The sequence below is a fragment of the Schistocerca serialis genome, chromosome 2, assembly GCF_023864345.2.
Source record: "Schistocerca serialis cubense isolate TAMUIC-IGC-003099 chromosome 2, iqSchSeri2.2, whole genome shotgun sequence".
Lineage (NCBI taxonomy): Eukaryota > Metazoa > Arthropoda > Insecta > Orthoptera > Acrididae > Schistocerca > Schistocerca serialis.
This window is the reverse complement of record NC_064639.1, coordinates 145,634,600-145,656,849: the sequence shown is the minus strand read 5'-3', so window position 1 is coordinate 145,656,849 and position 22,250 is coordinate 145,634,600. Positions and strand designations below refer to the sequence as shown.

The window sequence follows — 22,250 nt, the reverse complement described above, 5'->3', positions numbered from 1 at the left end:
TTCTCCTGAATTAGACAACATACATACATAAACACAAATGTAGCTCCCACAATATGACCACTGTCTCTCGCTGCATTTTTTGTGTTATACAGTGATCTATGGAGAAAGATGAGTCTGGTACTGTATTATGTCTTAAAATTAATCAGTAGGTCTTATATATTATACTACTACATGATATATTTTGAAACCGCAATATTTCATTTATATTTGAATGAAAATTAAGTCCATATGCAAGAGACTGAAATGAATACACAAAAAAATTTAAAATGTTTGATGTTCCGTATCTTGATTTCAATATATTTTACTTAAGTCGTCATTCCACAAAATTCCTCAATTACTGTTAATCTTGCAAAGATTTTGGTTTTTATTTCTACAAATTATACATTATATACAAATTTATTATTTCTACAAATTATACATTATATACAGTCTCCATAGAACTGCTGGTAACACAGATCATACAAGTGGACAAGGAAAGAAAAAATTTCCAGATTTTCATGGATTTCCCAGTTATAAATAAATTTTTTCCTGGGTGAACATACTCTTTCTCTGTGGTAAGTGATAGTACACTTTCTGTCGGAACTGTAAAATTTAACAATATTTTGAAAGGTAAAGGTTTCATACACCAGCGTAGAGCTTCCCAGAACTTTAGGAAATGAAATTCAGAAGAAAAAAATGTGTTTTGGAAAGGTAAAGGTTTCATACACCAGCGTAGAGCTTCCCAGAACTTTAGGAAATGAAATCCAGAAGAAAAAAATGTGTTTTGGAAAGATCTTTGACCTGCAGCAACATACACACCGCACATTTTTTTATTATGAAAGTATACCTATGAATTCCACCGAACAGCATGTTGGTTTCCAAATCACTGGAATCGTTATTGTGATGTGCTTTTTTAAGCCAGTCATAGCTCATGTCTTATTATCTCGCAAGCAAATGACAACAGATATTCAGAGCATATGACACATGATGTACTTCTCGAATAGCAGCACAAATAGGCATATTTCATGGTTTACGTTAATATACACATAGTATAGCTACAGTGTGTTATCCTTTAAGATATATCAAATACAAATGTGCCAGTAAAATTTTAAATGATGATGTAAATGCCTGGTCTTACGGCCCAAAACTATTCTAAGTGGCTGGCCCATAAAGTGTTACGTTTTGAACGACAGTCAAATGATCTGTGATTTAAGAAATTCAGTACACATTCTCACATGTAACACAATTCATCTTGCTTAGAACAAAATTTACTTTGAAAGTAATGCTTCTCAGACTACCATTCGCAACATTTTCCCCCAACCTGTTACAAATAGGTTTGTCTGAGCAGTTGCCAGAGAGTGCCAGAAGTAAGGCGTCACTGCACATGCGCAACTATGACGACACAGGGAGACCTTGCTTGGCGTTTACTCTGCTCATACACCTTTCACTGCATTTTCTAATGTTCTAATGACTTAGAGTGTAAGTGTGGATCAGTTTATTCCCCCAAACCACCTTCCACTTCTTTACGAGGTGACTTATTTGGAACTTGCAGCCACTCTTCTCCACTGGCTACCAGGTGCTGGAAACCCTCTTGACTTCTTCTCCGTAGAAAAACGCTAGGTACAGGAATTTTTTGACTCTTTCTACTTATGAAATAAGCAGACACACAAACTTTACTTTTCGTCAATTAACAATGTATTTAACCTCCATACACAATAAAACTCTCACTTTCCACATAAATATGTAACTTCCTGTAAGTCTCTCATACCGCCGAACATCGGAAACAAATTGGGTTACAGTTAAAAGAAAGTTAGGTTAGATACCATAACTTCTCTGAACATGAATCAGAAAAAATGTCTTGCCTATAGCAAGGCTATGTCAAGAGTTTTTTTCAACTGTCCTTGTTTTAATAACAATAGTCAATGACACAATAAGCACTGAGCTGCAAATAAACTCCATGGTTCTTCCTTACACACTCACTAATCCATCTATGGATTGCCTGACAGGTACTTGTCGGTGCCTTTCGTCCGTCGCATCTACTTTCTTCCCGCGACTGAAACATGTGATGCCCAGTAGGTAGGATTCTACCATCCCACACTCATATCCAGAATATCATGTGTTCGAGGTGGTAGAAGGCTGAGTGGTTCTAGAATTTACACAGAAATTCTCGAATCACTACAATTTCTGTTTGGGATTTCATGCACAGTGGAGCATCACAAGACCATGCGCAGCAGTGCGGCACATTGTTCAGATGGGACATATGGAGTTCTTGTACTTACGACAATTGTTTTATCATATCCTATCCAAGATATGCAAAATTAGAAAGCAGTCCTTGGCACAATATTTTTTTAAAAATTATACAAATTTCAAATGGTTCAAATGGCTCTGAGCACATCGGGACATAACTGCTGAGGTCATCAGTCCCCTAGAACTTACAACTACTTAAACCTAACTAACCTAAGGACAACACAACATCCATGCCCGAGGCAGGATTCGAACCTGCGACCGTAACAGTCATGCAGTTCCAGACTGTAGCGACTAGAACCGCTCGGCCACTCCGGCCGGCAAAAATTAGACATTACACCTTAACATACCCTAATATTTTGCTATGAGGTGGCTTTATCACAGATACTTATTTTTTTTTTACTCTGAAATACTGTTATGTAGCATTTCCAATCAAGTTTACATATACTTTGCACTGCAAAAAGCTAGTAAGAACAAATACCAATTTCTTGAGAAAATAAAAAACTGTTGTTTTTACACACCAGAACTAAGAATAATAAGCTTTTGTGACTGTTTCAAAGTGTATAAAATTAACAAGGTTATGTGTGAAGCCAAGAAACTTTGCAATTGGCAGTTTATAATCTACTCTAGGAGTAAATATAAAGCCTTGTGGGGAGCTACATTGATAAAACATGGTGTGCTACCAGTCTCCAATTTACTGAAGAATGATGTTCTGTAAATTTAAGACATAAACAACATAAATTAAGAAATAAAGTCAGGCCTTGAAGAGGTACCATACAAGTGTTGAAACATGTCCTGTGATCGAAAAACACAATGTCTCACGGAAGGCAGATATGTAAAATTCTGTTAAAGCTTTACAGTGTGTTTTTCGGAAAGCCAATGTTCTTGGAGTACCACCACTGTATTATCTCATGCTTGGTTCTTTATTATGCCATAATACCACATATGGCAGAAATGAAAACGGCACTTGAAATGCAGTGAGCAGTTGAAATTAGCTAACGGTGTGCAATGAAACACTTCATTTCAAATAAATTTACTGTCTCTGCAGGAAAGATTAAGAAAAGCCACTTTTATTTAGCAAACCAACAAAAATAGCATGATTGTTCTGCAAAGTGATTAATACTTGATTGCCAATAACATGGAAATAAAATACAATCAGAAAATTGAAACTAATAACATATTTTAGCCTTCCATAACTACGAGACTGTATTTTAATTCATTTGATAACTCCCAGCCAAACAAATCAGTTTTGTTTTCATCTAATGTGAGAGCCATAAATGAAGAGAGAACAGCAAAAGCGGAAAACGTAAATGCGGGTCACATGGAGACTACTCGCCACTACAACTTCGACTGCTCTGTGCAACCGCACATATGGCAGCTTGGGTATGCCAGAACAATTTTTCTGGGTAGTATCTTGCTGCTTACAGCTACAGCTTATACACCCAAGAGCCACATTTCAAAACAGTGAGAAGCAGGAGAAGGTCCTGCTCAGCTCTCTGCATGCGACCACTGCCAACTGCTCAAACAAACCTAATTTAAGCAGTTGTGACACCACACTCATTGAAAGAAGTTTGTTGTTACGAAGTATTGTATACTCTTTGTCCTACAGCGATTGACAAATTTTGCTGTCGGTGGACGCTTGTGTGCGAACTATGTTTGATTGTTGTAAATGGCAAATTTTCTTTGTATCTTAAGTTTCATACTGGTATTTTCCTCTTGTTTATATCTTACTGCCATAGTATTATTCTGCAGTAGCGGAATACAGCAGTATTCTTTGTTAGAGTATCAGTTTTTACCAGTCAAAATTACAAAAATTTAACTCAAGACTAAAACAATGAAAAATTCCCAGAGTTCTAAAAGATTCCCAGGATTTTCATGGTTTTCTCCCAGATTAAAAATTCCCGGGTTTTTCCCAAAATTCCCAGTTGTCCCCAGCCCTGTGATACCATGAAGACAATGAGTCAAGCTCCAATTTCCATTATATTTCTGGCCTAACATTCACCTCTCATGAAGCTATAAGAATATTCAGTGAGAGCTTTGCAAATAAAATATACTACAAATGATTATATCTTGGCTGTGTAAAAGTCTTGCTACTTCATACAATTCTGATTGTTGCTACATTTTGTTACAGTATTTCGATTTTTTCATGAGAAGGATAATCTCTCATAACCTCACTTTCACTATTCAGATGACAAACTGCACAGCGGACAGCTCATACCACACACTCAATTCTGGCATCAATGTGTAAACGAAAAATGACCACTTGAAAGAGACAAGACTCACTACAGGAATAAAACGCCACAGGCACTGCAGTAGACTCACTTGTCTCAAATAGTCAGCTCACACAAGAAAATTGATCGTGTAAAAGGGGCTTTAGTATTTGTTGCCATCAACTAGTCAAACAAAATTACGAATTGTGGTATTAGTTACAGATCCCACAATGGAATTTCTGCTACATAATTTTATTGACACAATAGAAAAAAAATCACTGCCAAAAAAACAAGACATTTCAGTTCTGTCAGGACGAACAATGCTAATAATAATTGTGCCTGTAAATCCTGTAGTCAAGGGTTGTCACTTCCCCTTCAAATACTCTTCCTCATTGGCGAAAAATAGTTTTAATTTTTACTCAGTTGCAGCACTTATTATATTAAACATGAAAAAATTAAATTTTGCTCCAACCAAGCATATTACACCAATCAGTAGTTCATAAACAAAATTATGCCACCCATATTTTTGTACTGGAAGCACCTTCTGTTAATAATGTGACCTGGAAAGGTATAACTAGACAAAAGAAACAAATATTTGGCAAAACCAGAACTAACAGCATTATATGGAGTCCATAAAAAATACTTGCACTATGAGTGCAGATGAAATCACTATGATTATGAATTGATATAAAAGTATGTGCTTCAATATTACGTTAGAGGTATTTAAAAATAATGGTGGCAAAATATCCGATAAAACATTACGCACCGATACATAGTAGTACAATGCATTATCTATGAGTTTCCTGTTCTCTGGATGTCTGATATGATCAATTGTGAAACAATTTGCAGCAGCCAGATTGGCACATAAAGAGCGTTCAGCACCATTTGATGTAATGAGAACGGCACAGGTACCTTAAACAAAAACAGAAATAATCATTGGAGTCAGATGTGCAGTGAAATATATAACATTCTAGTGCAGCCATAACATTTATAAGAAACATTTACAAATTTAACAGGGCTACAAATTCTCAAATAATGGAAACAAATTTTATCTGCTCTTTTGAAATGGTGGCTGAATAACAGCACTCACGCCGTCTACTTAACACGTTCCCATGTTATTTCTGTTGAGGGTGGGTTGACTTTTCATTTAGTGAAATGACACTTGTTATTGCAGGACACAGCATCAACTTTCACTACAGCCATCTCATTTCCATTTCCTGAACTCAAAATCCTTGTTACTGTTTGTAATTTTGTGACCTGCAAACTGGCATATAAATGGAAAGCAGTTTCACTTTGTTGTTGTTGTTGTTGTTGTCGTCTTCAGTCCAAAGACTGGTTTGATGCAGCTCTCCATCCTATTCTATCCTGTGCAAGCCTCTTCATCTCTGAGTATCTGCTGTAACATACATCCTTCTCAATCCGCTTCGTGTACTCATCTCTTGGTCTCCGCCTATGATTTTTACCTTCCACACTTCCCTACAGTACTAAACTGATGGTTCCTTGATGTCTCAGAATGTGTCCTACCAACCAATACCTTCTTCCGGTCAGGTTGTACCACAAATTTCTCTTCTGGTCAGGCTGTACCACAAATTCCTCCTCTCCCCAATTCTATTCAGTACTTCCTCATTAGTTACACGATCTATCCATCTAATCTTCAGCATTCTTCTGTAGCACCACATTTCAAGAGCCTCTACTGTCTTCTTGACTAAACTATCTATCATCCATGTTTCACATCCATACAGGGCTACACTCCATACAAATACTTCCAGAAAGGACTTCAAGACACTTAAATCTGTACTCACTGTCAACAAATTTCTCTTCTTCAGAAATGATTTTCTTGCCATTGCCAGTCTACATTTTATATCCTCTCTACTTCGACCCTCATCAGTTATTTTGCTCCCCAAATAGCAAAACTCCTTTACCACTTTAAGAGTCTCATTTCCTAATCTGATTCCATCAGCATCACCTGATTTAATTTGACTACATTCCATTATCCTTGTTTTGCTTTTGTTGATGTTCATATTATATCTTCCTTTCAAGACACTGTCCATTCCATTCAACTGCTCTTCCAAGTCCTTTGCTGTCTCTGCCAGAATTACAATATCATTAGCAAACCTAAAAGTTTTTATTTCTCCACCCTGGACTTTAATTCCAACTCGAAACTTTTCTTTGTTTCCATTTATGTTTGCTCAATACGCAGATTGAATAACATCGAGGATCGGCTAGAACCCTTGCTCATTCCCTTCTCAACCACTGCTTCCCTTTCTCGCCCCTCGACTCTCATAACTGCCATCTGGTTCCTGTGTAAATTGTAAATAGCTTTTCACTTCCTTTATTTTACCCCTGCCATACTTAGAATTGAAAAGAGACTACTCCAGTCAAACATAGTCAAAAGGTTTCACCAAATCTAAAAATGTTATAAATGTAGGTTTTCCTTTCCCTATCCTGTCTTCTATGAGAAGTCGTAGGGTCAGTATTGCCTCACATGTTTCTACATTTCTCCAGAATCCAAACTTATCTTCCTCGGGGTCAGCTTCTACCAGTTTTTCCATTGTTTTGTAAAGGATTTGTGTTAGTAATTTGCAACTGTGACTTACTAAACTCATAATTCTACAATTTTCACACCTGTCACCAACCGCTTTCTTTGAAATTGGAACTATTATATCCTTTTTAAAATCTGGAGGTAGTTCTCCTGTGTCATAGATCTTGCTCACCAGATGGAAGAGTTTTGTCATGGCTGGCTCTCCCAAGGCTATCAGTAGTTCTAATGGAATGTTATCTACTCCCGGGGCCTTTGTTTCAGCTTAAGTCTTTCAGTGCTTTATCAAATTCTTCACACAGTATTATATCTCCCTTCACATCTTCATCTAGATCCTCTTGCATTTCCATAATATTGCCTTCAAGTACATCTCCCTTGTATAGACTCTCTATATACTCCTCTCAACCTTTCTGCTTTTCCTTCTTTGCTTAGGACTGGTTTTCCATCTGAGCTATTGATATTAATATAGGTTTTTCTCCAACCAATTTTACTTTAACATACCATAATGCTAAAAAGTAAGCAATTGCTTATTGGTTTCATAAGTTCATAACTAACTAATATGATGGGCATATGTCCTAAAACATAGTGAAGTGCTGATCATATCATGTTTTAATACGAAGATTTATTACGGTAAGCTGTCAAATGTGAGATTTAAATGCTCTGTTAGCTCAAGGTGAAGAAGTCAAAAGATTTTTATGTTAGGTGAGGTATGGAAAGATCAGCCAGGGTGCGAGGAGAGTGTACCATGGGGTGTAGAACGAGTAATCTATATTTCACTTGTATGGTGCTGCCAACGAGAGGAATAAAACCAGTAGCTCAGTGGCATATGCAATTGTAGTTCGAAGATATTTAATGTACTAGGATTCAATATGATGGCTGCAATGAACTAGGAACTCCCCCATCACTTATTTTCACAAATAATTTTCTTTACATTTCACAACAAATGTAACAGAGGAAAGGACATTTGTTCTGTATTCCTTGGATACAACTGTGCTGTTTAACTGCAAATGTAGGCAAGAGCTGATGAGAGCACATTTTTTAATGCAAATCTTAAAATGGATGTCCATTCATGAGTAGAGAGCTGAGAGAAAAAGAAAAGCATAAATATTTACATGAGAGGAGCAATTAAAGCTGTATATTAGACCTAAATTAATGAGCACAAACCTGTAGGTTCTTTATCTGTATACTGGTATTTCACATCTACTCCCTCTGCTCGGGCCTTTGTTTCCATAATTGTGCTGAATTTGTCTTTGCCAACACAACCCATGAAAACTGTAACATTAGGTTCACAAAGAATCCACTAGAAGTGAAAAGAAAAGAATGAATTAGGTCAGATGTTAACTGTTAGTTATACTTCTATAATAATTTTTCCTAGGGTGCTTTTAAGATGGGGATAAATGATTCAACATATGTAAAAGTAACTGCAAAATAAAAGAAAAAGAAAAGCCAAATCTAATGCTTATCAAATGACACGCTACAGACATTTCAACAAAACTTGACACAATCAACTGCCAATTTCCCTCTCTTCCTGCCCTATAGCATTTCCCGGGGGTACTCTTACTTTATCCTTTAACAATCATGTTTCCTCCATTCTTCCATCCATTCTAGTGCAGACAGGAACTTCAAATTCTGAAAGCAAGCATTTCTCACAGTTTGTTTTTGCATGTCTGTTCCTGCACATGAAATTATTCTTTCCACCTTGGCTCGAAGAATATTAAAGTAAGTACAGATAACATACTGCAGGCCAAATGGAAACACTCCTCTTCTTAAAATAATAATGAAAAATTGAAAAGAATTGTAATCAAAGACATGTTGCAGTCACTTCCCAGTACACATGTCCTCTATATCATTTATTGTCAACAACAGAAATCAATTTACGATGATCTGTGTTTACACTACTGCAATAACAAAACATAACATCTGTTCTCATGTGGAGTCCTTATTCTTTTCTATGGTTCACGGTGGGGCTCTGCATTCTGGTGCTCCTGCCTTCAACAAATTTATCAACATCTACATCAATACTCTGCAAACCACTGTGAAGTGCACAGCAAAATAAAGTATTTTCCCATTCCATATTTTCCAAGAATGATTGATTAAATGTCTCTGTGCACACAGTACTTTGTCTAATCTTATCTTTGCAATCCCTTTGCAGTTGATTATTAAAGAGTTGTAATTATTTCTAGATTCATCACTTCATACTGGTATATGTATGGTTTCTGTTCTTTCGGACATGTCCAAAAGAACAGACACCACGGTGGATCATGACAGCTGTAAAGAATGAAATCTCATTGAATTACAAACATCAGCTGTGTATGGGACGTTGATAGAAATCAACGGGGAGAGTTGAAAATGTGCCACACTGGGATTCGAACCCGGGATCTCCTGCTTACCAGGCAGGTGCTCCTACCATTGATTTCTATCAATGTTCCGTGCACAGCTGATGTTTGCAATTCATTGAAATTTCATTCTTCATGGCTGTCATGATCCACCATTGTGTCAATTCTTTCGGACATGTCCAAAAGAACAGACAACATACACATATAATTACGGAGATCACAAGCCAAGGATCATTTCTATACGAATGCACACATATGCTTGAACTCTTGCAGGAATACGCCTTGCCATGAGCATTGAGATTAATGGGCAGGGAGCACTACTTTCATAGTTTCTGGAGTAAGTTTAGAATGTGGGTCTGCCTGGGGATGGGGGGGGCCTTGGGATAAGCCCACGCAGCCGAGCTAATTCCTGTGACCTCAGTGGCTTAGGGGTTAGAGTGCCTGCATAGTAAGCAGGATATCCCAGGTTCGAATTCCAGTCAACTCTCCCCGTTGATTTCTATCGATGTCCTGTACACAGCTGATGTTTGTAATTCATTGCAATTTCACACTTCACACTGGTCCTTCAAACTAAATACACAGGTTTTTGCAGGTCCAGGTTTTTTGGCAACTTCTGTGATGCTCTGCCATAGGTAAAACAAACCTGTGACTATTCATGTTGCATTTCTTTGCATATGATCAGTATCTCCCGACAAACCTACAGTATTTTGTGTGGGTTGCACATATTTCAACAAGGTTCTAGGATGATCTGCGTGAGAGTTTGTACCCTATCAATGAACCTGCTTCACCTATGACTGATTCAATGTGATCATTCCAGTTCATATGCCCACACATTGTTACACTTAGATATTTGTTTAAGTTGAGTTATTCCAATTGTGACTCACTGCTACTGCTGTGATAGGATAACAGTTTTATGCATTTTGAGAAGTGCTCAATTTTACATTTCTGAAAATTTGAAGCAAGATCTTTGCACCTCTTAAAAGCACTGACTGTATATTTCTGCAGATTCTTTCAGGCACTACTTTATAACACAGAACACATCATTTGTAAAAAGTCTTAGGTCATTCTTATACTATGCAAATAGCAAGGATCCCAAAACATTTCTCTGGGGCACACCTGCAGCTACTTCAAAATCTGTTGAAGACTTCATGTAAAATAGCATGCTGTGTCCTCCCCACAAAAAATGATAAATCCAGTAACAAATTTTGTTTGTTATCCAATATGATTGTATTTTTGTTAATATCTGCTGGTGTGGTAGTGGGTACTTGGCCAATGGCTTTCACAATGATGTGAGAAAAAGTAAAGAGTTGGATTCAAATGACTGGCTATTCAAGAATCCTTGCCTTTTTTTTAAATTTTTAAAGTTACCTTTTTATGTGGAGATGATGTTCTAAGAATCTACAACAGGCGGATTTCATTTTTGTTGGACAGTAGTTTTGTGGATCACTTCCGACGTTCTTCTAAAGGGTGTGATGTGTGCTTTCTTTTAGCGACTTCACAAAGTATGAATGATTTGCAGTATATTATGGCTAAAAGAGGGGTTAACTCCGATGCAAATTCCCTGTAGAATCTGGTAAGTATTTCATCAAGCCCTGGGATCTTGTTCAATTTTAGCAGTCTCAACTCTTTCATGGCACCAATATTAATATCTGTATACATGGTTGCCACAAGTTTTTCCAAGTGAAATTCCCTGATTTCCAGACAAGTTATAGCATTTTTCCCTGACACATTTTGAAATTGATTGGTTAATTGAGGGGGTTTATGGGACCAAACAGCATAGTCATCAGCCCTGTGATTCCAAAGTTACTCACAGAAGAAAGAGGGTCTGCTAAAAGTGGATGGATCCAGTAAGGGGAGTCAAACTATAAAACAAGGAAGTTAAAGCACAGAGTAAATGGCATAAAAGGTGAGACCAAATCTAAAAATTGGAAAAAGAATTTTCCACCAGGGAGTGGTCACTGGGTCTCAGACCGAGAAAACATGAAGAGAGGCCCCAACCACAACCACCCTGCTCCTGCTCCAGGAGTAAAGCAAAACCTTGTATTGAACGTTCCGCAGCTGTAAGAATAACGTCTGTAATATGAGTGACCTCATCGTCGACGCTAGGAAAGTGACGGTCATCGAAAAAAGTGTCCAATCGGCTTGGGCAAACTTCCAGTGTCGCGGGCGCATATATGGCAGTTGTGGCTGCAATCGAAGGACACATGGAAAGTGGTCACTCTAGTGTGTATCAGCAAGGGCGAACCATTCGAAGCGCCGAGCTAGCGGAACAATATCGACCGAAAGGTCCGAATGAGAGAAATATTTCATGGAGACAGACAAAAATGTTGGGTCCCCAGTGTTGAGGCATACAAGATCCGGTTGGAGGAAGACGTCTATCAATAGTGAGCCACACGGATAAGGATGTGGAGATCCCCAAAGCGGGTGGTGGGCATTGAAGTCCCCAACCAGCAAATAGGGGGGTGGAAGCTGACCAAGAAGATGAAGGAGATCAGCTCGTGCCATTGGTGTGGACGATGGAATGTAAACAGTACAAAGAGAGAAGGTGTATCCAGAAAGGGAAAGACGGACAGCGACAGCTTGGAAGGAAGTGTTTAAGGGGATTGGGTGATAATGGAGAGTATCATGGAGAAGAATCATGAGTCCTCCATGTAGTGGAGTGCCTTCAACAGAGGGGAGATCAAATCGGACTGACTGAAAATGGGGGAAAACAAAGCGGTCGTGGGGACGCAGCTTTGTTTCCTGAAGACAGAAGATGACCGGCAAGTAGGATCGTAAGAGGATCGAGACTTCATCCCGATTGGCTCGAATGCCGCGGATATTCATATGGATAATGGACATAGGGTCGACAGAAAATGGAAGAATGTGACCAAGGTTGCCCTCAACTCAATGGCTGCTCAGAGCTTGCGACCGACAGCGTGGAACGGCATTCAGCCGAAGGCAGAAGATCCTGATCCATAGGTTGTTCAGGAGCAGCTCCTGCCACTAGGCATTGGTCGGTTGATCGGCCGCCAGCAGTGCGCCTCGGCGACACAGAAGATGGCCGAGAGCGGCTACCGCAAGGTGGTGCAGTAGATGAGACACGCCGTGGCGGAGAAGGAGAGGAACTGGGTTTCTTATTAGCCTTCTTGGAAACAGGATATTTAGATGAAGGAGGAACCGATGGTTGTGAAGTTGGGGTACGTAAAAAATCTTCACGAGTAGGCTCTTTTTTGGAAATCCGGGTGCCTGACTTTTGGGCTCGAGATTTAGCAGAACCCGATGAAGGGTGAGCCATACAGCGAGCAGGCGAAAGTGGGGAGGTGGAATGGGCGATCTTTGCACTGGCCGATCTGACGACCGTGGCACTAAAGGTGAGATCACAATAATTTTCGAGCAGCAAAGTTCGACACCTTTTCCTTCACTCTGATTTCCTAAAAGACTTTTTCGTCTTTAAAAATGGGGAAATCTCTAGAGGAAGCAGCGTGGTCACCCATACAGTTGATGCAACGAGGGGATGGAGATGGACAAGCACCCTCATGGGCATCCTTACCACACGTAACACATTTGGCCGGATTGGAACAGGACTGGCTGATATGATTGAACCACTGACACTGATAGCAATGTGTAGGGTTTGGGATGTAAGGGCGAATGGAAATTATCTCATAGCCTGCTTTTATGTTCGATGGGAGTTGAACTCTGTCAAATGTCAAGAAGACAGTACGGGTTGGAACGATGTTCGTGTCAACCCTTTTCATGACTCATTGAACAGCCGTTATGCCCTGGTCAGAGAGGTAGTGTTGAATTTCCTCGTCGGACAATCCGTCGAGGGAGCATGTATAAACGACCCCATGTGAGGAATTTAAAGTGTGGTGCGCTTCCACCCGGACAGAGAAGGTGTGTAGCAGTGAAGTATGCAGCAATTTTTGTGCCTGGAGGGCACTGACTGTTTCTAACAACAAGGTGCCATTTTGTAATCTGGAACAAGTCTTTACAGGACCTGCAATTGTGTCGACACCTTTCTGAATAATGAAAGGGTTGACTGTGGAGAAGTCGTGACCTTCGTCAGACCGAGAAACAACAAGGAACTGTGGCAACGATGGAAGAACTGTCTGTGGCTGAGACTCATTGAACTTACGCTTGTGAGCAGACATAGTAGAAGATGAGGAAACCATTGCGGAAGTATCCCCCATGGTTACCGGCACCTCCGATGGTGCGCTCCTCCCTTGTGGGGGGCCTCTCTGAGGGCACTCCCGCTTTAGGTGATTGTTCACACCTCAGGTCACACCTCCTGAGAAATGGACGGAGGGACCAATCGGCACTTTCGGAAGGTATCAGCTCGGGTAATCGCCCCTCCCTGGGCCCGGCCGTTACCAGGGGGTACGTACGTGTCCTACCTGTCTACACGGGGCGGGGAATTACGCGTTACCCCGTCACCGGCTACGCATGGAAATGCGTGAGTTGGCCTTCAGACACACACAGCGAGGAAAAACAAAGAAAGGGAAAGGAAAGAAGAGAGGTCTCAAACGCCACAGCGGAGAAAAGGGTAAAGAGAAGAGGTAAGGAAAAGAGAAGGACAAAGGAAGGACCAAGACTTGCAAGCAGAGAAAGCAAAGAATGTGTTACATTTTCGAGCGTTCGTCTCCGGATGTAGGCACAAAACATACTCTCAGAGGGGGGGAAAGGGAAGGAAAGAGGCAGAGGTTGCGGGGGGGAGGGGGGGGGGCGATGATGGGGGTGGAAGGATGCGGAAAAGGAAGGTATGCAGCCCGGAAAGGAAGGAGGGCCACATTAGCTTAGGATCCCGTGCTCGCTACGCACGTATCCACAAAAGAGTTGTGGACCCCCTGGGGGGTTTAATGAGCTTGTATGGGTACACCCCAGCGAAGAGAATGACAATGTACTCATTCATTCTCGTAACTTTTGATGAACCTGCTTTAACAGTGTTCATTATCACAGAAGTAACAGTCACAACAAATCAAATAATTCCTGTACACATGAAAAACAAAAGAATACTAGAGAAGGAAATTTGCTACTCACCATATAGCGGAGATGCTGTGTCACGATAGGCACAATAAAAAGATTCACACAATCATTGCTTTCGGCCATTAAGGTCTTTGTCAGCAGCAGACACACACACACACACACACACACACACACACACACACACACACATACACTCAAGCAGCTGGTAGTTTCAGCTCTTTGAGACTGCAGACGTGTGTGCAAGTTGCATTTATGTGTGTGTGTGTGTGTGTGTGTGTGTGTGTGTGTGTCTACTGCTGACAAAGGCCTTAATGGCTGAAAGCTATGATTGTGTGAATCTTTTTATTGTGCCTATTGCGACTCAGCATCTCCGCTATATGGTGAGTAGCAACTTTCCTTTTCTGGTATTGTTACATTCCATACTGGATTTTCCATTGTTTGAAAAACAAAACAAAAGCACAGGATGCAATGAATGATCATACAGGACAGCAAGCGGCCTGAAACTCAAGCACAGTGTATGTGGGAAGTACTGGGGGTGAATGTTTGTCAGCTGGGGGTGGTTGCTGTGGCTACAAGTTTTGTCAGATTGACCTAATGTTTGCTGTGCTTTCTGCATGGCCATCAAACCACCACTTCCATTGTAGCTGTCAATCCTAAGGTAAATTTGAGCAGACTATAGCTTGACACAGAACCTATGAAGTCTCTGGTTCATGCCTTCCAGGTAACCCTGAACTAGGGGGACTCAGTTCTGAAGACAAAGCTACATATTATGAACTTCAATAACATTCTGTGGGCAATGCTAATCTTGTCAACCTCCCTCAGCAGTTGCTGAAATTATTAAGTATGGCTGCTGGAGCCCAGATGACAGGCATTGTCTTTTCTAGTGTAGTCTGCAACTGGTTGCACACTTTACCCTCAATGGCTGCCAGAACAGCCTCCACAACATGTTGAATGTGGCCCTCTCCAGTTATTAAAACTGAGTGCACATGGTGGTTCTTATTTCCCAACAGCGTACCGCTCTTCACCAAATGTTTCAACTGTTGATGACAGACACCTAAAATTTCCCACCTGGTTCCCAACAGGTAAAGTTGTGTTGCACTTGCTAAGTTTCAATTTTCCCTGACTCTCAGTTGAGTTGACAAGAGATGACCTGTCCTATATTCCTGAGGATAGTACTTTAAGTCTGATATCTCTGGTACCTGTCTATCAGGAGCCTGACGCGCGCACACACACACACACACACACACACACACACACACACACACACACTTGTAGCTGCTTCGAATCACTTCACAGCAGTCAGGGCAATTTCCATCTCCTTAGAAAAAGCAACTAACTCAACCTACATCCAAAAATAGAACTCATATTGAGGTTGCATTCTGGCTAGTTCATTCTATGTACACAAATAAATGAGTGAAATGCATAGACTTTGCACTTAGTTGATTTTGTATCCCCTTCTACACTAGTATGCTAAAGATAAACACTGCACCATCAATTTGGTCTTCTAAAAACAGGGAAAGTCATGAAGCACAACAAAGCAACAACTCAACAATTTGCCCATTTGGATTTGGTATCTTTTGGAAACAAGCTCCACATATGTGCATACCGCTATACCATGACTTTTGTTACCTCATTGTATAGGTATGGTATGTTGTTCAGTCATACACATATGAAAGAACAAGCACCATACCCAAATAAGCATCTGACGGCATATTTATCTTTCAGTGCAGATGCACAATAATGTTTGATCTCTCGAGGGAATACAGTACAGCTGTGTGTGAAGAATAATGGATATGGGGCACTACTCAGCATAGAGAGATTTAGGTTGGGCAGGAGACGTGCTCAGATAGCTAAAGCGGTTAAGGCGACTGCTCTGCGTAAAGTGGGAAATCCAGGTTTGAATCCCAATTCAGAACAAATTGTCATCTGTCATCACTGAGTTATTTCAGTGACCAATTGCAGCAAAAGTTGGAAATTTTTTTCATCAAGTATATTGGACTTACTAAACTGACACAGCAGAAACACAATAATGTATAAGTTTGATGTTGCACAAATAGAAGATAGCCAGCCTCACACGGTCCTAGATCAGTGCAAAAGTTAACGACAGATAGTAGCTGGTACAATGAACATTCCATCATGTGAGTACACAAGAGAGTGAGTCCTCTATGTGGTAGGTGTGTGGTTATAGTCAACTGGAGGTCGTGAGGTCCAACTAGGTGACAAAACAGGAGCTCCGAGGCGATAGCCTCTTCCTAGAGTGCTTCTTGTGAAGACAGCTTATAGACTGCGGCACCACCAGTTGTGAAGGCTGGAGGCAAAGATCGATCTCCAATAGCTGTGACATCTCCATGTTGCTGCTGGAGTGTAACTAAAATTTCATTCAGCAGGATTTCCTGCTTTGATTAGACATTTGAAATGTATCTAGTAACTACATTACCCATTTCAGAAGCAGGGAGAGATGGTAACAAAATGAAAATTTTAGTCAAAGGTTAAGAAGATAAAAGAATAAAATTAATCATCATTTAATTCTACAGGACTCAGTTTTCTTGTTTCCACTGATCTTATTAAATTTTTCTTGATTTTTCTGTTGGCTCTGTTGTGGCTGTATTTCTGTCTGCTACTAACTCTCTCTCGTAACCCTTTCCCCATCCATAACACAATGCTGCTCATATATCTTTGAAAGGATTAAAACTATGTGACCTTGCAAATACACGACATCTCATTTGAAACTACCAAGGGAACAGGCTGAATTAGACTTATTATTATTATTCAACATATATGTCACACACACACACACACACACACACACACACACACACACACTCACACACCACTCAACAGTTATATTACAAACAATATTTCTACACAAGTTTATTGGAAGACATTAAAATTGCAACAACAATTCATAAATGGCAACACAGCAACTGATAAACATTTTAACACTACAATCATTTCACACATATATTGGGACAAAATGTGTTTCACATTTATATTTTCAATTTACCTGTGCAACTCTGAGTGCATTTTGTGTAGAGCCCCCAACAGTATATTCAACTTTATAATTTTCCACTAACTCTTCATACAATGGTTTGTGCTTTTCCTCTGCCAGTATTTGATTGTTAGGTTTCATATCATATTTTTTCAGAAATGATTCTTGTACTTTGGCTGATATGTCCAGCAAGGGATTTCCCATCCCCAGGATAAGACCTTTGCTGTGGAGTTAAGAAACAAGTATTATTATCAACTGTTGACTTCGTGTGTATTCAGTGACTGTATCCTACAAAAAATGCAACTTGATTACTACAGCATTAAACTGATTGGCGTCAGACAACATGATTTTGATGTGGAGACTGCTGATAACTGAAACAATTATAAAATGTACTATTTCAGAGGAGTTTTGCAAATAAGTTCTGAAATAAAAAAAACTGAAGACACTTTCACACAATAAGTGCTAATGAAAGAAGAATAAATATCCATTAATGTTAATTTTACAAAAATCTCTCTTGTTAGAACTAACTAGCAGTAAAAAATACACCCTTTTCAACAACATATTGTAACAGTTGAAATATGATAGCTTTCACACCTTGTGTGCTACTTAACTCAATCCCTGAAAATCGAACATTGCCTATTTACAGGTATCTGCTGTAACACAATGTTACCAATGGAATAAACCATTCTCTCTCTTACAGTTATTAGCTATGAAGTGACTAAAAAGCTTTGAACACAAGACCAATCTATGAGTGACGTGCTACATAGTAAAACATGTGATCACCACAAAATGCACAACAGTTACAGATATGTGCACAGGCAACATACACACACAAAATCTTGAGCATGCAGCAAAAGTTACAGAGAAGCCAGAATACAACTGTATCAATAACAGACTAACACATACCTTAGAAGAAGGTAGATTAGGCACTTAATGTATCATCAACACTGAAGTTTTTATAAACTGTGTACTAGCTTATGTGGATGAGGATGGATAATAAAATGGCATATGTCCTATCCAAAGGTATCATACCTAGGTATGATCCCAGAATCATTTACAGGAAAGCCTAGACATTAACCTGAACACAAGAACTATTTTTTTTTCAGTTTTTACAGTTTTGAATAAATTTGATAAAGTATTAAAGGATAATATGTATGGCATGAGGGCAGTTTTTTTTTTTTACAGTAAGTGTTTTACTAGATTATTCGATATACGTATGGACCCAGTTGAACAGCTGCACGCATCAGCATGCTGCTTCCAGGATTTGTGGACATACACCGGCCCTGGATCAAATCCAACCAGTGCATTTATGACAAGCGCTAGTGTGCCCGCCAGCCTGGATGTGATTTTTAGGCAGATTATATCTGACTAAGTGAATAATGGGCTGGTACCTACCTCTTCCCTCAGTTACATGATTCACAAACATTTGGAAACATTCTCTGACTTTCATGTGGGACACAGAAAGGTAGGATACACAAATTCTGTCCCAGGAAGAAAGGGAGGGAGGGAGGGAGGGAGTGCGTGCGTGACAGGAAAGAAACCTAACCACCCTCTACCACTAATGTTGCCAAATCCATATTAACAAGCTGATTCTACATTCTATACACTAAGAAGATTCTACACACTTATGCAATGATGTTTAATTTCTTATGTCACCTTATATGCATAGACAGGAAATTCATGAACTGTTACCATAATCTCCATGATGCCTTCTATATATGACAGCAACTCTCTTACAAGGTTTCCAACTCTGGATGTGCAAGCACGACCTCTGGTAAGAAGTGTTGAAGAATACAATACCTATTATTTATCACTATTAATAAATCCCCTAATACAGTGATTTTTTAAAGAAAAAAGCTGTACATGCATTTTACATGTCCATTAATTTTCCTGCATTATTCATTCAAATGCTTATTTATTTTCCGTATACTGTAACAACTTGTTCAATATGTTCATCAGGAACTTTTGTTGCCATGCACTAAGTCTCACCATCATTCCACTCCCAAGCATTGTGAAATACTCTCCTCTGAAAACACACTTTTATCAATGTATGTCTTTATACATTTAAAATGGTGCTTGTCACTTGGAATAAGTTGACGAGGTATGCAAATTTGGCCCATTGAATTTGACATGCAAAACAGCTTTTTTTAAAATGAAAAATGACTAATATGATGATTTGGTTAGAAGACGGAAGGGGGAGTGTGCATTTCAAAGCGAGAACTCGCTACAAATTGACACCACGAGGGATCTCATCAGACTTTATTGCAATAACATGCAATAGCATGGAGTGACTAAAACGTGGGACACGACAGAATCTCTCTTGTTCTGACATATTATTTTTTATGTGAAGACTCAGAATGCCTAAAGTAATGCAGGAATGTGATAGAGACACAAACGTGTGATAGTGGCAGAAATATGTGAAAGAGGCAGAAGAACCTGGGTAGCTTCAGGACACAATGAAGGCACGCTGACGCTACTGAGCTTACAAAATGACCGAATCTATAGCTGATCTACAGATCTCTTCCATACTCATGTAATAATGGTAAAGGGTGCAAAAGAAACATGTAATTTACATTCAAACTAATGCAATACATAAACCTTAGATGACAGCTTTTGTTAGCTGTTGATGCAAAGTACATATTTCTGGGCAACCTTATATAGTATTTCAAAGCCCTAATTCATTACATATCCTTCCAGTTGTCTTTAGAATTCCACATGTTTGGCAATGCTGTCTACATTTCCTGAATGAAACTGGTATTTTCAATAAAATTCTTTTGGGCATGTGACCACTTACGACTGTCTGTTACAATATATGAAACATTGGCAGTTTTAAGTGACGTGGTCACACACCTAATAAAATGTTTTTTTAAGATGGACTCTGGTTATGAAATACCTTGCTCATATTCATTCTGTTAATGAAACTGTAAAATGAGCTCTAAAAATCAAAATTACTACCCCCTGCAAGGTTACCACGATGGGTGGCAAAACAATTTGGTGCAATAGGAAGATTCACATACAGCATGTCTTTTTTCCCCTTTATATTTCTAAGGTATCTTCAATACGTCAACTGCTTATGCATTTCTGAATTGTAGAATTCCCTCTGCTTTGCAATGTAATGTATATATCTCACAATGTCATCATCAATACTTGTTCTGTCTTGCAGCAAGTTTGGGCATGGTCTCTGCCACCTCTACCTGTCTTGCACTTTCTTTTTTAGCTCCATGTCATTATTGCTTTCCTCACTAACACTGTCCTTTAGCTGAAATCTCTTTCTTTCTCCCCCGTCTTTCCATTACACACCCCTTCAGTTCCTTGCTGGAGTAAGCAATGCCATCTCAAAATGTGGCCCAGTCAATTTTTCTTTTTTGTTCTTGTGGTATCTAAGAGGTTTCTGTTCTCTGCAACTCTTCTCAATACCTCTTCGTCCCTCGCTCTGTCTTCTCCATTCATGCCCTTAGAATGTGGCTGCATCGAAATTTAAACAATAGACTCGTATAAACATTGTGTCCAATTGTCAACAGAACAGGGATGCGGCTGGCTGAGGATGAAGTGTTGAGGTCAAATGACAAGTGATCGCAATTCTGATATCTGAATCAAATGAAACAACATCTTCCAGCTAACTGTGGTCATGCAGATACTTTAAATATATGGTTTGTTTTTTAATTCAAAATTTAAGTTACACAGTAATATGGGAGGCCAAGTAACTTTTATTGAATCCCATACTACATTTTAATGTGACACCGATACAGGACACTATTTTTCCACAGAGTCACCATTTCTCTGTAAACAATTTAACAGTTAAATTTCTCGAGGATAGAAACCTGCTCCTTGGTCACAAAACCATTTGAGAATCGCTGTGTAAATATCCTCATTAATGAAACGTCTCTTTTGTCGCAGATGTTCTTTCAGCGTACCAGAAAGATGAAAGTGCGTTGTGCAATATCTGGACTGTATCATGGATGCTTCAAGAACCACCACCGAAAATTTTAAAGCAAAGCCTGCATTGGACGCATTGTGTATGGCGATGGTTTCTCGTGTAGGAGAACAACCTATTTGCTTAATTTTCCATACCACTTGTTATTTAGGGCATTGTGTGCAGAGATCTCAGTGTTGCATAATGGTTGTGCACTTTGATGTAAACCCTGCACACACACACACTCCTAAGAAAACAATGGTCACAACCTTCACTCTCGATGGCGAAACTTTGCATTTCTTCCACAGAGGTGAGAGGATGTGTCTATTTTTTGGGGCAGGTGTGAAATGATGGACCTATGTCTCATCACCCGTAATGATGCAGCTTAAGAAAGTATTGCTTCCCACAAATAACATTCAAGGAAGTCCAGAGACGACATAAACCTTGCCCCTTTTCATGTAGGTGACACTGATCACAGAACTCAGCATGAACACAACTTTTGATGCTACAGACAATCTTGGACAACGGAATGACACTGCCTATAGAGATGTACATCTGTTGAGCAATGTCTGCGACAGACACCTGGGATTGCTATGAATCGTTTCTCTGATTGCCTGCACATTGTCATCTGTGGTCGGTGTCGTTCACCTTTCTTCACAATCAACATTACAAATGTTTGTGTGGCCTTGATAAATTGTTGGCATCACTTCATTACAGCTGAATATGAAATTAGATTTGATCCACATACAACCAGAATTTCACAGTGAATGTGTATGCTATTTAGATGTTTTGCTTGAAAGAATCGCACTGTCCCACATACTTCAATTTTGGAGTGCATTTCCAGTTGCTATGCCATTTCACTCATACACTGTGATGCACCTGTTACTTGAAATGAAGCAGAACTGTGTTTGCAGGAAACTCATAACCCTTAATCTCTTCTAACAGTATGCCTCTCGGGTTGTGTAATGGTCTTACTGTGGGCTGGTGTGTAACGTTTTTCCTCAAGTCATGTATTATCTATTTACAGGTTGCATAGTGGAAGTTATCTCATTACTTGTGAGGTATAAAAATACAA

The 22,250-nt window shown here is 39.5% G+C and overlaps 1 protein-coding gene across 3 annotated transcripts in view; it reads right to left on the bottom strand.

Moving 5' to 3' along the window:
- Positions 1-22,250, bottom strand: part of LOC126456861 (uncharacterized) — a 109,143-nt gene that overhangs the window by 80,058 nt on the left and 6,835 nt on the right. For all 3 annotated transcript variants that reach the window (XM_050092675.1, XM_050092677.1, XM_050092676.1), the window contains 3 exons: positions 17,278-17,485; positions 8,137-8,272; positions 5,200-5,345 (listed from right to left, as the gene is read on the bottom strand). In XM_050092675.1, the coding sequence (XP_049948632.1) occupies positions 5,200-5,345; positions 8,137-8,272; positions 17,278-17,485 (490 nt within the window). The remainder of the gene's footprint in view (positions 1-5,199; positions 5,346-8,136; positions 8,273-17,277; positions 17,486-22,250) is intronic.